Source organism: Microcaecilia unicolor, chromosome 11 (assembly GCF_901765095.1).
Source record: "Microcaecilia unicolor chromosome 11, aMicUni1.1, whole genome shotgun sequence".
In the NCBI taxonomy this organism is placed as follows: Eukaryota; Metazoa; Chordata; class Amphibia; order Gymnophiona; family Siphonopidae; genus Microcaecilia; species Microcaecilia unicolor.
Window position 1 is genome coordinate 124,558,821 of NC_044041.1, and position 12,511 is coordinate 124,571,331.

At 50.7% G+C, this 12,511-nt stretch overlaps 1 protein-coding gene across 5 annotated transcripts in view; it reads left to right on the top strand.

The window, feature by feature from the left end:
• Positions 1–353: 353 nt before the first annotated feature.
• The window catches only part of TM7SF2 (transmembrane 7 superfamily member 2), a 49,298-nt gene continuing 37,140 nt past the window's right edge, over positions 354–12,511 (top strand). For 2 of the 5 annotated variants that reach the window (XM_030219397.1, XM_030219400.1), the window contains exons 1-5: positions 377–511; positions 1,332–1,554; positions 2,039–2,235; positions 2,454–2,508; positions 3,007–3,201. In XM_030219397.1, the coding sequence (XP_030075257.1) occupies positions 1,497–1,554; positions 2,039–2,235; positions 2,454–2,508; positions 3,007–3,201 (505 nt within the window). In that variant the 5' untranslated portion in view covers positions 377–511; positions 1,332–1,496. Of the gene's footprint in view, positions 512–1,331; positions 1,555–2,038; positions 2,236–2,453; positions 2,509–3,006; positions 3,202–12,511 lie in introns of all 5 variants that reach the window. The other 3 variants (XM_030219398.1, XM_030219399.1, XM_030219401.1) reach the window with 3 other exon arrangements.

The following is a 12,511-nucleotide window of genomic DNA, read 5'->3' on the forward strand; positions in this document are numbered from 1 at the left end:
TGCGCGAGTGCGCGGTGAAGGAGAAACTGAGATTGACCTAATTGGTTTAAATGTTTTGACGTCACTTCGTCTCTTGTTTTTATCTAACCTTGGTAAATGCACACCATCAGTTACTATAGTTGCAACATCCCACAAATGAGGTTAACATCTCCTCATTCCTTGGGCTGGATCCCCCCTCCCACACCCTCTCAGATAGACCACTTCTGTTTATCCCAAACCTCCTTAGTTTACCCTAGTGGTGAGGAGGCGGAGGAACAACAAACCCGGCAGACCGATTGGAGCAGGTGTGGTCGAAGCTGCCTCTGATTGGTCTACTGCCGATGAGGACAGTATGGGCTGGTGGAGAGATGAGATTTAAAGAGACACGTGTAGGTAGAGAGAGGGTGGTGCGCTTTGAAATCATAGGTTGGTATAAGGTCTGCATTTATTTCATTCTCAGATAACCGAAACAACGCAGAACCTGATACATGGATTCTGCTGTGAAGTCGATGGAAAATCTCACCAGGCACTGGTATGTAAATTGCAGGACTAGATCTCCCTAGAAACCGGTGCCATTGGGAGAATGACGCATAGAGAGACCGCTGGGGGGTGAGGGCGAGGGGCGCAATTGCAGTACAGGAGAAGTGGAGGGCGTGTGATCAGGCTTTATATATGTTCTTTAGCTAGATTTAGCCCTGGTTTTACGTAAGCTTCTATTAAGAAAAACAGCAGAGCCATGCGGAAGGGAGGGAGATTAAGTGGGGAAATTCAGAGGGCTCAACTTATTCTAGGAGTCACCTGGTGACTCCAAATTGGGCAACGGGATTTCAGAATGGATTCTCTTTATTAAGTCTTGCTTTTGATCTTAAGCTACAGTGCCCGTGGAAATCGCTGCAGCAGGTCTCATAATGCACCCGATAGGGTTGTTGGAAATCTAGGACTGACCTTAGAACTGGGTAACTTGACAGCTCTAGTAAAATGACAGAGAACTGAGATAAGTTCCAGATGGAAAGAAGGAGTGATCATATATTAAGACTGTAAGTGTAAGCCCTCCAAGGACAGGAAAAATACCCATTGTACCTGAATGTAACTGGCCTTGAACTGCTACTGAAAAATCCAGATCACATCGGACAAATCAGTCTGATCTACTGCTACTTTCTTTGCCCTATCCTCTCTTTCTTCATGCAGCAAGGAATACTGGACCAGTATTGGAGATGAACTCTGATATATGTAGTATCCAAATTCAGTGATGATGCACTGAGATGTAAATTTGCAAAAAAAAAACCACAACAACTGTGACTGAATATATAGCCTAAACGTGTTTTTGTTGTTTTTTTTTTTTGTTGCTTTAGCCTTACTGAACTCCTTCAGAATTGATGATGTTGCTCTAAGTCCAGCCCTCAGTCAGCTATTTCAGAAAATATCCCCTGTGTATTGTGTGATCTGTGAATTACCCCCAGCCTGTTCCCTCCCTCCAACAACTGATGAACCACTAGGAGAGGACAGTAGTAAAGACCATGTCAGACAAACACAGAGTGCCACGGACCAAAGAGCTGGAATTTGGAGGAACTGTAGGTGAGAACCCCTCAAAATCCTTGTTTAACCATAGAAGAACAGATTCTAGAGCTGTTCTTCAGTTTAATAATGACCCCTCCTGGCTTCCTCACTGAAGGAGTAGCATATTAGTAAAGCTAAACTTCAAGGATTCCTGCATGTTCCTAGCAGAATGAGCACATGAATGCCTCAAATATAACAAAAAGGGTTAAAATTAATTTTTTAAAATTTTCAAGAGGGGAGGGGAGGAGGCCAGGCTGCAGAATGCTTAGGCATTGGTCTCTACAGGGGAGTCTTCCTTATTTTTCTTGCTCTTTGTCCCTTTTCTGTCTTCCTTTTGCTGCATTATTTGTATAATCCTGTGTTAATGGGGGTATTCTAAGTCTTGTAATAAACATAACAAATGTTTATTACTTGCCTCTCCCTTGGTTTCCTATTTCCTGGTTTTCACACATAACCATGGTACACTGTCACTTTTAACCGCTTCTTGTCTCTTCTTGCATAGGAGCTGTGGTCCTCCTTTTCCTCATGCCTGCCACAGTATTTTACCTCTTGGTCACATGTATCACTGAGCAGGCCAGTGTGCTGTCTATCCCAGGCCCTCTCCCTGCACTTGGCACTCTTTGGAACCCAAACACAGTCCTGCTGCTCCTGGCATGGATTTTCTTCCAGGCCGTTCTGTACCTGCTGCCTCTAGGGAAGGTAAGAGCCTGAGGTGAAAGGCCACAAATACTCTGTTGCAGTATATGACATCAGTGATGGAAGGAATGAGTGAGACTCCAGTAGAGTGTGTGAAGGAAGCGGTGAGTGGAATGAATGAGACTTCATTGTGCTGAATGATGGGAGGGGAATGAGGGAGATTCCATTAATTATCAACGTCATTTGTTTAACTCTGCTCACTTGTGTTTTGCCTCCTGCAGGTCACAAAGGGAACTGCACTTCAGAACCAGACCAGACTCCAGTATCGCATTCATGGTGAGCTGGAAACGGTAACCACTTCACCTTGATGAAATATGTCCATTGAATATCTGCGATGTCGTATGAATTCTTTCTGCATTGTTACTTGTCTGCATGTCCCATGTTAGTCACCTCTGTAGACATCAGTGGTATCACCAGTGCGTTTTTTCTAGCAAAAAAGGTGTTAGTACTCAAATGCCAGGCCACCCTTCAGGAGTGGGGTGATCACTAAGGGACCCACCCCACAATAGCCAGGCTCCCTGCAACCAGTCACAGAATCTATGACAAGGCAGAATTGGTATGTAGAGCCTGAGTTCTTTCATTAAAACTTGGGGACCATGGATCAATTTTAGCAGACAATGGAAAAGGTGTCGGTACTCAGTACCCCCTCAAAAAAAAGCCCTGGGTATCACCCTCTTTTCAGATATCTATTCCACAAACCATGAAGCCTGTTGGCTCTTAAATCTCTCTGAATGTCCAGAAAATAATATTGGTGTCCTTTTTTTCCCTTTCCAGCATTCCAGGCATTTGTCATTACGGTCATGCTGGTGGGTGCAGCCTTGGTTTGTGGCTTGCGGCTCAGCTATATTCACGACCATTTCCTGCAGCTGGCGGTCTCGGCTTCTGCCATATCTCTGGTCTTCAGCGTTCTCCTATACGTCAAATCCTTCTATGCAGAAGAGTCAGCATTGGCTCCTGGTGGGAACTCTGGTGAGTTGCTGTCTGGATGTCTTATACCAGAGCTTGCTGCAGGGGGTCATTCACTTTCAGCAACCGTGTGAGGTGGAGTTACGGCCACCAAACAATTGGTGAGCACTGGTATTGCGAAACACCTAGCCACCCGTCTGGGGTTATCCGATGGTCATTTAAAGGGTCTATCCCCAGCACAGCTCAGGTCTGCCTGCACCTGCCGCTTGTGCTCTACACTAGCACCCTCCTCCCATCGACTGGGTCACAACCACCTCTGGGTGAGTCTCCTGCTCTCAAATTATCTCCAGTGATTTCTATGTTACTGGGGCCACACTCCCAGTGGTTTCACAGTTCCCGGAAAGCACTCACAGGCCCAACACACAAACCAAAAGGATTCTTTATCAGTCCAGACATCAGAGTAAATTGTTTATTGTCTTAAAACTGAACAATGCACAAAAAATGTGCAATTAGCAAACAATAGCAGGTAACTGAAATATGGATCAATTATAACACTAAATAAACATTTGTTACTTCCTACAAAGTAGGCTTCAGCAAATCTCTATCTCATTTATACTGCTCCCAGTACTGTACAGTCACTTCTTCACTGAGTGACTCCAGGCCAATTGGAGCCCAGTCAACGAGTTTTATACTGCTCACAGTACTGTAGATTTAACATAAACATGCACCTGCTGGCCAAACTAGAGAAATGCAGTTCAACAGTTAATAAAGGCAATTTTACAGGTTTAAAACACATTGTTCTGTCGCAACTGGATTATGCATGCCTCATAGCAGTGGCGTAGCCAAGGGTGGGCCTGGATGGGCCCAGGCCCACCCAGTAGTAGCACACCTATGATGTGACTGGCAGGGATCCCCAAGCCCCACCAGCCAAAAATTCCCAACAACTGTTCTTCCTGCATAACAGCCTTCCTTCTGATGTATTCCCACTTATGTGGAAACAGGAAGTTGCATCAGAGGGAAGACTGTGGGGCCAACATGAGCAGTGTGTATTAGTTGCTGCTCGCTGCTGGTGAAAATCTGCTATTTAAAAGGTATGCAGGGTAGGGGGGATGTTTGAGAGACTATATAGCATGCAGGCAAGAGAGTGAGAAACCAAATCACTTGTGGGACAGGGCGGAGTTCTGCCCACCCATCTTGGGCCCAAATGTGGGTGTCTGGCTACGCCTCTGCCTCATAGGTGAGCCTCCTCTGCCTGTTTACATTGTAACTGGGGAACTGGGTTCAAGTCCCACTGCAGCTCCTTGTGACCACGGGCAAGTCACTTAACCCTCCATTGCCCCAGGTACAAAACAGATTGTGAACTCACTAGGGACAGAAAGTACTTACATATGGTATATGTAAACCACTTTGATTGTAGTAACAGAAAGGCAGTATATCAAATCCGTGACCCTTGACGTTGACAAAACCAGAGATTAGAGTTGAGGCGTGGGGGGGGGGGGGGGGGGGGGAAGTAAAAAGTAACTCGACCCAAGGTAATGATGCAGCCAATGAGTACAGCTTGGCCCAGCATCACCCTGGGATTAGAGCTGAGGCACAGGGGATAAAAGGGTTACTATGAATGGAGAACTCTAGAAATGATCTACAAGTTGGGGGGGAAAAACCATTTGCCACAGATTAGCTGCTATCTGAGCACTTATGTTATCTGGCTCCTGACAGGTGGATAGGAGCAGAAGGGAGTTTAGGTTGGGGGAGCAAAGTTAGGTTCTAGGTGCCCAACTTTGGTAACTAACTGTAGGTGCTCAGCTGTTTTTCAGTATTGACCTCTGTTTTCTCCCATTTGTGAATAATTTTTATAAAGCTCTCCCCCCCCCCCCCCCCCCCCCCACTGATGAAGTAGATTTTATATACAGAAAACAGCTCTTGTAAAGTTCTATGGGTAAGATTGCAGACTGGATGCTGAGACACCTGATGTGAATCCATCTGATGATGTATTTTTATTTCTCCGAGGACAAGCAGGCTGCTTGTTCTCACTGATGGGTTGACGTCCTCGGCAGCCCCCTCCATCGGAAAGTTTACTAGTAAAGGCCTTTGCTAGTCCTCGCGCGCCCATGCACACCGCGCATGCGCGGCCGTCTTCCCGCCCGAAACCGGCTCGAGCCGGCCAGTCTTCTTTCGTCCGCACTCGGTACGGTCGTGTTACGCCGTTCGTGCCCCAGAGAGTCGACCTCGCGCGTCCTTTTCGACGTGTTGTTGTCCTTTTTTTTCCTTGAAAAAGTTCGGGAAGCGCTCCGGTAGTGTTCCGGAAGACCCTTTCGGGTTTTCTGCCCTTCCCGTATTTCTCAGTTTTTGCCCCGTAAGTTTTCTTTCGTTGTCGGGGTAGGCCTCTTTTGGCCTCGGTCGAGATTTTTCTCCCTCTAAATTTTGGTGCTTCAATTTTCGCCATTTCGGCTTTTGATTTCGCCGGCGTGATTTTTCCGCCCATGACATCGAAGCCTTCCAGCGGCTTCAAGAAGTGCACCCAGTGTGCCCGGGTAATCTCGCTCACTGATAGGCACTCTGCGTGTCTTCAGTGTCTAGGGGCCCAGCACCGCCCTCAGAACTGCAGTCTGTGTTCCCTGTTACAAAGGCGGACTCAGGTAGCGAGATTAGCCCAGTGGAACGTTTTGTTCTCGGGCTCTTCGTCGGCATCGGCACCGGAGGCATCGAGTGCATCGACGTCGTCAGCGTCCGGACCATCTTCCTTGGCTGCCGCTCCATCGACTGCATCGAGGCATCGGATCTCTGCATCGGCGCCAAGGCATCGGGCGACTGTATCGACGTCGGTGGTACCGAGACTTCGTCTGCTGATGTCGTCGGACGGAGGTGCATCGTCAGGAGTGCAGGTGAGGGCTGTCCATTCCCCTGCTGGTGGCGGTGAGCCTTCGGGTGGGTCTCCTCCTACCCTGAGGGCTCCTGCGGTACAGCCCCCCCCGGGATCGACCCTCTTCGGTCTCGGCCCCGAGGAAGCGACGGATGGATTCTACGTCCTCCTCGTCGGTGCCGGGGAGCTCCTGTGACATGCTTCGGAAGAAGTCGAAGAAGCATCGACACCGGTCTCCTCCCCATGTCGGCACCGAGAGCTCTGGGTCGCCGAGGGATTCGGCACCCAGCAGGCATCGGCACCGAGAGGACCGCTCACCCTCTGTTCAGGAGGTGTCGATGCGCTCCACTCTGGACAGCCCGGAACAGCCTCCTCGCCCGGAACAGGTTCTGACGTCGACGCCTGCATCGGCCTCTCAGCCTTTCTCTGCAGCCGCTCTAAACGAGAGCCTCCGGGCCATTCTCCCAGAGATTCTGGGAGAGCTGTTGCGCCCTACCCCTCCGGTACCGGCGGTGCTTGCGCCTCCGGTACCGTTCAGCGTGGCGCCGGCTGGCCCATCGCCCAGGTTGAGGTCCCCGACGTCGGTACCGCGTGCGGTGCCGACCGCGGCCACCTCCCAGGAAGGCTCCCCGACTACGTCGGCGGAGGGAGCTTCGCCGATGCGGGCGAGGGAGTCTACCTCTCGACGCCCCCACCGTGGACGGGGTTCCACCGAGTCGAGCAGGGCGAGGTTGCAGACACAGGTTCGTGAACTTGTGTCTGACACCGAGGGTGAGGCCTCGTGGGAGGAAGAGGAGGACCCCAGATATTTCTCTGACGAGGAGTCTGAGGGTCTTCCTTCTGATCCCACTCCCTCTCCTGAGAGACAGCTTTCTCCTCCCGAGAGTCTGTCTTTTGCTTCCTTTGTCCGGGAGATGTCTACGGCCATCCCCTTCCCGGTGGTTGTGGAGGACGAGCCCAGGGCTGAAATGTTTGAGCTCCTGGACTATCCTTCTCCACCTAAGGAAGCGTCCACTGTTCCCTTGCACCATGTCCTGAAAAAGACATTGCTTGCGAACTGGACCAGGCCACTAAGTAATCCCCACATTCCCAAGAAGATTGAGTCCCAGTACCGGATCCATGGGGACCCAGAGCTGATGCGCACTCAGTTGCCTCATGACTCTGGAGTTGTGGATCTGGCCCTAAAGAAGGCTAAGAGTTCTAGGGAGCATGCTTCGGCGCCCCCGGGCAAAGACCCTAGAACCTTAGACTCCTTTGGGAGGAAGGCCTACCATTCTTCTATGCTCGTGGCCAAGATCCAGTCTTACCAGCTCTACACGAGCATACACATGCGGAACAATGTGCGGCAGTTGGCGGGCTTGGTTGATGCTCTTCCCCCTGAGCAAGCCAAGCCTTTTCAGGAGGTGGTCAGGCAGCTGAAGGCGTGCAGAAAATTCCTGGCCAGAGGAGTTTATGACACTTTTGATGTTGCGTCCAGGGCCGCTGCTCAAGGTGTGGTGATGCGCAGGCTCTCATGGCTGCGTGCCGCCGACCTGGAGAATAGACTCCAGCAGCGGATTGCGGACTCGCCTTGCCGTGCGGACAACATTTTTGGAGAAAAAGTCGAGCAGGTGGTAGAGTCTCTCCACCAGCGGGACACCGCATTCGACAAGTTCTCCCGCCGGCAGCCTTCAGCCTCTACCTCTACAGGTAGAAGATTTTTCGGGGGAAGGAAGACTGGTCCCTATGCTTCTGGTAAGCGTAGGTACAATCCTCCTTCCCGACAGCCTGCGGCCCAGGCTAAGCCCCAGCGCGCTCGCTCTCGTCAGCAGCGTGCGCCTCAGCAAGGCCCCGCGGCTCCCCAGCAAAAGCAAGGGGTGAGCTTTTGACTGGCTCCAGCAGAGCATAGCCGACATCCAAGTGTCAGTGCCGGGCGACCTGCCGGTCGGGGGGAGGTTGAAAGCTTTTCACCAAAGGTGGCCTCTCATAACCTCCGATCAGTGGGTTCTCCAAATAGTCCGGCAGGGATACACCCTCAATTTGGCATCAAAACCTCCAAATTGTCCACCGGGGGCTCAGTCTTACAGCTTCCAACACAAGCAGGTACTTGTAGAGGAACTCTCCGCCCTTCTCAGCGCCAATGCGGTCGAGCCCGTGCCATCCGGGCAAGAAGGGCTGGGATTCTATTCCAGGTACTTCCTTGTGGAAAAGAAAACAGGGGGGATGCGTCCCATCCTAGACCTAAGGGCCCTGAACAAATATCTCGTAAAAGAAAAGTTCAGGATGCTTTCCCTGGGCACCCTTCTCCCCATGATTCAGCAAAACGATTGGCTATGCTCTCTGGACTTGAAGGATGCCTACACACACATCCCGATACTGCCAGCTCACAGACAGTATCTGCGATTTCAGTTGGGCACACGCCACTTCCAGTACTGTGTGCTACCCTTTGGGCTCGCCTCTGCGCCCAGGGTGTTCACAAAGTGCCTAGCTGTGGTAGCAGCGGCACTTCGCAGGCTGGGGGTGCACGTGTTCCCATATCTCGACGATTGGCTGGTGAAGAACACATCCGAGGCAGGAGCCCTGCAGTCCATGCAGATGACTATTTGCCTCCTGGAGCTACTGGGGTTTGTGATAAATTACCCAAAGTCCCATCTCCCAGTGCAGAAACTCGAATTCATAGGAGCCCTGCTGGATTCTCGGACGGCTCGCGCCTATCTCCCAGAGGCGAGAGCCAACAACTTGTTGTCCCTCGTCTCGCGGGTGCGTGCGTCCCAGCAGATCACAGCTCGGCAGATGTTGAGATTGCTGGGCCATATGGCCTCCACAGTTCATGTGACTCCCATGGCCCGCCTTCACATGAAATCTGCTCAATGGACCCTAGCCTCCCAGTGGTATCAGGCCGCTGGGGGTCTAGAGGACGTGATCCACCTGTCCACGAGTTTTCTCAAATCCCTGTATTGGTGGACGATTTGCTCCAATTTGACTCTGGGACGTCCCTTCCAAATTCCTCAGCCACAAAAAGTGCTGACCACGGATGCGTCTCTCCTGGGATGGGGAGCTCATGTCGATGGGCTTCACACCCAAGGAAGTTGGTCCCTCCAAGAACGCGATCTACAGATCAATCTTCTGGAGTTGCGAGCGATCTGGAACGCTCTGAAGGCTTTCAGAGATCGGCTGTCCCATCAAATTATCCAAATTCAGACAGACAACCAGGTTGCCATGTACTATGTCAACAAGCAGGGGGGCACCGGATCTCGCCCCCTGTGTCAGGAAGCCGTCAGCATGTGGCTCTGGGCTCGCCATCTCGGCATGGTGCTCCAAGCCACATATCTGGCAGGCGTAAACAACAGTCTGGCCGACAGACTGAGCCGGATTATGCAACCTCACGAGTGGTCGCTCAACTCCAGAGTGGTGCGCCAGATCTTCCAAGCGTGGGGCACCCCCTTGGTGGATCTCTTCGCATCTCGAGTGAACCACAAAGTCCCTCAGTTCTGTTCCAGGCTTCAGGCCCCCGGCAGACTGGCATCGGATGCCTTCCTCCTGGATTGGGGGGAGGGCCTGCTGTATGCTTATCCTCCCATTCCCCTGGTGGGGAAGACTTTGTTGAAACTCAAGCAAGACCGAGGCACCATGATTCTGATTGCTCCTTTTTGGCCGCGTCAGATCTGGTTCCCTCTTCTTCTGGAGTTATCCTCCGAAGAACCGTGGAGATTGGAGTGTTTTCCGACCCTCATCACGCAGGACGAAGGGGCTCTTCTGCATCCCAGCCTCCGGTCCCTGGCTCTCACGGCCTGGATGTTGAGAGCGTAGACTTTGCCTCTTTGGGTCTGTCAGAGGGTGTCTCCCACGTCTTGCTTGCTTCCAGGAAAGATTCCACTAAGAGGAGTTACTTCTTTCTGTGGAGGAGGTTTGCCGTCTGGTGTGACAGCAAGGCCCTAGCTCCTCGCTCTTGTCCTACACAGACCCTGCTTGAATACCTTCTGCACTTGTCTGAGTCTGGTCTCAAGACCAACTCTGTAAGAGTTGACCTTAGCGCAATCAGTGCATACCATTACCATGTGGAAGGTAAGCCGATCTCAGGACAGCCTTTAGTTGTTCGCTTCATGAGAGGTTTGCTTTTGTCAAAGCCCCCTGTCAAGCCTCCTACAGTGTCATGGGATCTCAATGTCGTTCTCACCCAGCTGATGAAACCTCCTTTTGAGCCACTGAATTCCTGCCATCTGAAGTACTTGACCTGGAAGGTCATTTTCTTGGTGGCAGTTACTTCAGCTCGTAGAGTCAGTGAGCTTCAGGCCCTGGTAGCCCAGGCCCCTTACACCAAATTTCATCATAACAGAGTAGTCCTCCGCACTCACCCTAAGTTCTTGCCAAAGGTCGTGTCGGAGTTCCATCTGAACCAGTCAATTGTCTTGCCAACATTCTTTCCCCGTCTTCATTCCTGCCCTGCTGAACGTCAGCTGCACACATTGGACTGCAAGAGAGCATTGGCCTTCTATCTGGAGCGGACACAGCCCCACAGACAGTCCGCCCAATTGTTTGTTTCTTTTGATCCCAATAGGAGGGGAGTGGCTGTAGGGAAACGCACCATATCCAGTTGGCTAGCAGATTGCATTTCCTTCACTTACGCCCAGGCGGGGCTGGCTCTTGAGGGTCATGTCACGGCTCATAATGTTAGAGCCATGGCTGCGTCGGTAGCCCACTTGAAGTCAGCCTCCATTGAAGAAATTTGCAAAGCTGCGACGTGGTCATCTGTCCACACATTCACATCTCATTACTGCCTGCAGCAGGATACCCGACGCGACAGTCGGTTCGGGCAGTCAGTTCTTCAGAACCTGTTTGGGCTTTAGGATCCAACTCCACCCCCCGAGGGCCCTGTTTGTTCTGTTCCAGGCTGCACTCTCAGTTAGTTGGTAAATTTTTTAGGTCAATCTCATTAATGTCCTCGCCGTTGCGAGGCCCAATTGACCATGGTTGTTGTTTTGAGTGAGCCTGGGGGCTAGGGATACCCCATCAGTGAGAACAAGCAGCCTGCTTGTCCTCGGAGAAAGCGAATGCTACATACCTGTAGAAGGTATTCTCCGAGGACAGCAGGCTGATTGTTCTCACAAACCCGCCCGCCTCCCCTTTGGAGTTGAGTCTTCCCTTGAAGTGTATTGTCTTGCTACATACTGGACTGGCCGGCTCGAGCCGGTTTCGGGCGGGAAGACGGCCGCGCATGCGCGGTGCGCATGGGCGCGCGAGGACTAGCAAAGGCCTTTGCTAGTAAACTTTCCGATGGAGGGGGCTGCCGAGGACGTCAACCCATCAGTGAGAACAATCAGCCTGCTGTCCTCGGAGAATACCTTCTACAGGTATGTAGCATTCGCTTTAGTTTATGATATACTGCAAGGGGCCAAGGTGGCTTCTATGTGGTTTACAATAAAAGCAATAAACTGCCATGAGAAAAGACATTACCATTTGTAATTCTGTTACCCGGAAATGGCAACCGCCATTACGGAAAATGTAAGCCACATTGAGCCTGCAAATTGTTGGGAAAATGTGGGATACAAATGCTATAAATAGAGAACTACATTACTAGTGAGTTAAGGAGTAAACTGTTGCAAAGAAGAGGTGGGTTTTTAAAGCTACTTTAAACTTTGCATAGGAGGGTTCTAAACGGAGCTGAACAGGGTGTATTCCAAAGCCCGGGTCCAGCATAACTAATCTTATCTCTGCCACTTAGCTCCAGTATTAATCTAGTTAAATGTTGCTCAAGACCCCTATAGATGACTATCTTAGGCCCTGCCATTTTCAGTTTTCTGTTTACAAAACAAATTTATAAGCCAACATCCAACCTCCTATTCTGTTTTTAATGCTAGGTTTTGTAATGATCGCTGTAGTGTCCAAGGTTTGAGTCTTTCCTAAAAGTACATTTTAATTTGGGCTTTAACCCTGGTTTCCTAAAGCTTGATCTTGTTGCACTCCTACCGTATACCCAACACAGTCATAGCACTGCTGCTCCATGCAGATTACCCAGTGCTTCATTGCTGTCTTTGACGCCATAGATTCTATGTTTATCAACTACTGTTTGTGTTGTATAGTTTTTGCTGTTAACTACTTTCAGGTTTATTTTCAAAAGAGAAGGACGCCCATCTTTCGACACAAGTCGGAAGATGGGCATCCTTCCCCAGGGTCATCCAAATCGGCATAATCGAAAGCTGATTTTGGGCATCCCCAACTGCTTTCTGTCGCGGGGACGACCAAAGTTCCTGGGGGCGTGTCGGAGGCATCGGTGTGCCTAACACATGGGCGTCCTCAACCCGTAATCGAAAAAAAGGGCGTCCCTGATGAGCACTTGAACGACTTTAGTTGGTCCTTTTTTTGTTACAACCAAGCCACGAAAAGGTGCCCAAACTGACCAGATGACCACCGGACGGAATTGGGGATTACCTCCCCTTAAATAGTAGTAGTAGTAGTAGTAGTAGTACTCCCCCAGTGGTCAATAACCCCTCCCACCCTCAAAAAAAATAGTTCAAAAATATTTTGTGCCAACCT